Source organism: Charadrius vociferus, unplaced genomic scaffold (assembly GCF_000708025.1).
Source record: "Charadrius vociferus isolate BGI_N301 unplaced genomic scaffold, ASM70802v2 scaffold1096, whole genome shotgun sequence".
Lineage (NCBI taxonomy): Eukaryota > Metazoa > Chordata > Aves > Charadriiformes > Charadriidae > Charadrius > Charadrius vociferus.
In genome coordinates this window covers 186304-190333 of record NW_009649045.1, presented here as the reverse complement: position 1 = coordinate 190333, position 4030 = coordinate 186304, and the positions used below count along the sequence as shown (strand labels likewise).

Sequence of the window (4030 nt, the reverse complement as noted above, 5' to 3'; positions counted from 1 at the left end):
TGCAGGATGCCAATGGAGGTATGGTGGCCCTCCAGTGACCGCAGGGCACGGTTGACCCTGCTCACCATCCACCTGAAGACCTGCCCGTACATATGCTTGGCCAGGGCATCCCGGGCGTCAAGCGCTTGCTGCCTGGAGAGGGGCTTCAGGTAGGTCTCACCAGCAGTGACCAGCTTGCGGTGGCAGAGCCAGCGCATCACCTGCGATGCCTCGACACCCAGCAGCGTGCAGAACAGCCCTAGGGCCTCATCGGTGGGCTGCGAAGGGACAGACTGACCCTGTCACCTCAGTATTGCTGAGATGCAGCTCCTGCTGCCCCAGTGCAGCTCAGGGGCCAGTTTGGGGTGAGGGCAGCAAGATCTCACCCACCTCCACGAAGCACCCATCCCCACGGCGGTCCCTCCCCCTGACCACAACGTTGCCCAAGTGCAGGATGGCAGCCAGGACCCTGAAAAGCTCCAGCTGGTCAGCCTCGGGGACACCTGTGGGCACAGCACAGGCAATGAGGGACTTCCCCAGGCTACCCCCAACCCATGCATCCCACAAACCAGAGGGATGGGGGAATGGCCAGGAGACAGCCGGGCTCCCCAGCGCTGGGATGTCTGGCACCAGCACTCCTCCACGAGCATCAGGGTGAGGGTAGTGGGACAACCAGCCCTGGGGACCAGCCCTGCTCACCCCCTCCCCACCCGTGCCCGGCCAGGACAGTACCCAGGAGCGAGAAGGCATGCCGTGTGCTCTCCAAGTCAGCCGCATCGTTGGTGCTCTGGGCAGTGGCGCACTGGCCCTGGCAAGTGTAGTGGAAGGACTCTGCCCCACCTGCGGGCGAGATGGGTCAGGCTGTGAACCAGCACAACCTGCCCCACGGGGCTCCCAACCACCCTCATCCCACCCCAGGGTGCCCATCAGCACCAGAGCCTTCTCCAGCACCCAACTGGGGAGCCTGAGGCGGGCTGGCAGCAAGCCCTGCTGTGGGGCTCATGGTGGGGAACTCACAAAGACCCAGGCCCTGAAGCTCAGGCAGGGTGGCCGAGGCACAGAGCTGGTAGAAGATGTGGTAGTTCCTCTCCGCTTTCGCCTGTGGATGAGCAAGGAAAGCACCAAGAAGCAAGGTCACCTTGGGCCACCCTGCAGCAGCGCTGCAGCCCCAGATTTGTGGACAAGGGACATCTTCCCCTCACCCAGATTGACTCAGCAACACTGAGTGCAATCCAGGACATACCCAGGAGGAGCACCATCCCACTCTGAGGACCAGGGCTCCCACTGAGCCCTGTCCCCATACCACCCCAGAGACCCACCTGGAAGGTGACACGGGACTTCTCCAGCAGGTACGTTTTGATGGTGGCCCCTGTGACATGCGCTTGGCTGAAGCCAATCTCAATGTACTTCCCAAAGCGGCTACTGTTGTCATTCCTGGTTGTCTTTGCGTTCCCAAAGGCCTGGCAGGGAAGAAGGGCAGGAGGTTTTAGCTGGCCCCAGATCTCCACGTGCTTTGGAGAAGTTTAGTGCCTGCTACCCATTTTACAGGGAGGAACAGACATGCCATCACATCAGGGATACAGGCCATGAAGTGCATGGTGAAAGCCTGCAAGGACACCCCAGCTATCCCCACGCAGAGCCTGGGGACCCACCTCCATGATGGGGCTGGAGGCCAGCACCTTCTCCTCCATGCTGGAGTCGCCTAGGCAGCCCCCGACAGTGGTGAAGTATCTCATGGCATACTTGGCCGACATAGTCTTCCCCGCACCTGACTCACCACTGATGATGAGGGACTGGTTCTTCCCAAACCTGCCAGACAGGGACATGAGTTGGGGACAGCCTGTCAACCCAACAGGACCTCTCTCCACAGAGACACCACAGTCCAGAGCGGCCTTTAGCCCTTCCCCACTGTAACCCCAGGGATGCTCCCAGGTGATGCTCTCACCTCACCATCTGCTTGTACGCCTCCTCTGCCAAAGCAAAGATGTGAGGATCCATGTCCCCCATTTCATGGCCGCTGTAGGCGTAAATCACCTCCTCCTCATAGATGGGCAACGGTTTGTAGGGGTTGATGGCAACAAGGATGATACCTGGAAGAAGAGGGCTGTGCAAGGGGCGGGGGCAGGAGGGGCACCTGCCCCAGGGAGCCATGGGGAAGGGTGATCGGAGGGGGCACCCAGGGCTCACCACAGTAGGTGTAGATGGCGTTGGCCTCCAGGAAGCGCCGGCGGAGCGAGTGCAGCACGGCTGGCTCATGCAAGTAGCTCAGGGCCACCAGGTCATCAGCACCTGAGAGGCAGTCGGGGTTGCAGAGAGGTGGCAGCTGGAACTCAATGGGGTAGGCCAGCGCCTGTGGGGATGGAGATGGAGCAGGACAAGTGCTGAGTGGGGTCAGCCGGCGCCACAAAGGCAGGATGGGTCTGTGGGGAGCAGCGCAGCGGGAGGGAGGCTGTCTGCAGGCTGTTAGTCACCAGGAACCACAGCTCAGCCAGCACGGCAAGCTGAGCTGGAGGTCTTTTGGGAAGTCAGGCGGGAGAAGGCAGCAAGGACCAGCTTGCCAGGCAGTCAGGGAACACAGGCCATGGTGATCGTCTGGTCTGGGCTCCTGCTCAGACACCAGGCAGGACACATCCAGACGATGTTTGAGCCTCTCCACAGCCTGCTGGGGAGCCCAGGCTGGTTTGGGGGCGCAGAGGTGGACTATCTCCCACCTGGGGATGCCCGACCACACGGCAAGCACAGGAGGGACCCTCTGGGCTGCGCGCTGCCAGCCTTACCGAGCCATCTTCCAACCGGAGGTGGAGAATGGCATCTCCTTCCTTGTAGCCTCTGGTTATTTCTGCCACCCTCCAGACTTCAACAGAGTCGGGGATCCACACCTGGGCACCCTGTGGGGACACGGGAGGGAGGGGACCCCTGCAGAGAGCCACAGCCAAGAGAAGGCAACCAGCCTCCGACCCCACATTGCAGCCCTCCCCACAGCTCTCATTTGGGAGAGCCAGCCCACTGTGCAGCATCGCCGTAGCCATGGGACCCAGCACCCTACTAGGTGCCCCACAGCACCTCAGCTCCTGTGGGCAGTGGTTCTACCCAGCTGCTCTCCAGATGTGCGGGAAGGCACCTTTGCTGGAGTCCCACTTCTCCCCAGCCCTGCTGCCCACCCCGGGCAGGTCAGCACCTCTCCAGCCCTCGGCATGGGGTGGGGGCTGTCTCTTCCCCATCCTGAGGATGCGGCCGTGGCAGGGAGGGGTTCTGGAAGCACAGGAGATGCCGAGCACGGGCACTTGTGAACCCGGGGAGTGCTGGGGATGCACCGCCTGGTTTGGCTGGGCAGAGATACCGGGCTTGAAAGCAGATATGTGTAGTACCGACCCCTTGCTAACGACCAAGTGGACCCCTCCCCAGGCACTGCCACCAGCTCGGCAGACCCAGAAGAAAGGACCAGCGATAAGAAAAATCACCCCACGCCCCTTTTCGCCTCCCGAATTTACAGCTCCCTGGGGCCAGGGACCGGCTGGCACCCATGGGAGCACTGCTGCCTGCCTCAGTTTCCCCTGCACAGGCAGCAGGTGCTGATGAAGTGGGAGCTCTGCAGCACAGTGAGCCCCGACTTGCCTGACCTGAGGGTGCACACCTCCCTCACACTTGGAAAAAGCCTCTTTGGAGTCACCCCACAGGATGCTGTGCTCTGCATGAGCAAAGCAGTGCAACACCATGGGGGCAGAGCGGTAAGAACTGGGCCAAAAAAAAAACCCACCCCAAAAAACCCACAACCCTAAAACAACTCCAAACCCTGGTGCAGGCACCCCATCAACTGGGAAGAGGGTGAATACCCAGTCCCAAACTTGCAGGGGGTGACCTGTGCTCACGAGCTGGGGAACCACAGGTCCCGCTGTCCCCGCTCCTGGCACGGGTGCCCGCGGCCCCGCTCTGTGCCGGGCGGTCAGACAGCGTCTCCGCAGTTTCTGCCAGGCTGCGGGGAACAGGGGCTGCTCCCAGGGGGCCAATACCTCCTGCTGCTCCTGACAGGCAGAGACCAGGCCATTTTGCA

The 4030-nt window shown here is 61.8% G+C and overlaps 1 protein-coding gene across 1 annotated transcript in view; it reads right to left on the bottom strand.

Annotated features, from left to right (window-relative positions):
* The window catches only part of LOC104289044 (unconventional myosin-Vb-like), a 16793-nt gene extending 13593 nt beyond the window's left edge, over positions 1 to 3200 (bottom strand). The window contains exons 1-10 of the mRNA XM_009887936.1: positions 3070 to 3200; positions 2757 to 2895; positions 2167 to 2329; positions 1925 to 2069; positions 1632 to 1788; positions 1299 to 1439; positions 997 to 1078; positions 712 to 819; positions 370 to 482; positions 4 to 257 (exon numbers count right to left, since the gene is read on the bottom strand). Of these exons, the coding sequence (XP_009886238.1) occupies positions 4 to 257; positions 370 to 482; positions 712 to 819; positions 997 to 1078; positions 1299 to 1439; positions 1632 to 1788; positions 1925 to 2069; positions 2167 to 2329; positions 2757 to 2895; positions 3070 to 3200 (1433 nt within the window). The remainder of the gene's footprint in view (positions 1 to 3; positions 258 to 369; positions 483 to 711; positions 820 to 996; positions 1079 to 1298; positions 1440 to 1631; positions 1789 to 1924; positions 2070 to 2166; positions 2330 to 2756; positions 2896 to 3069) is intronic.
* Positions 3201 to 4030: the final 830 nt, after the last annotated feature.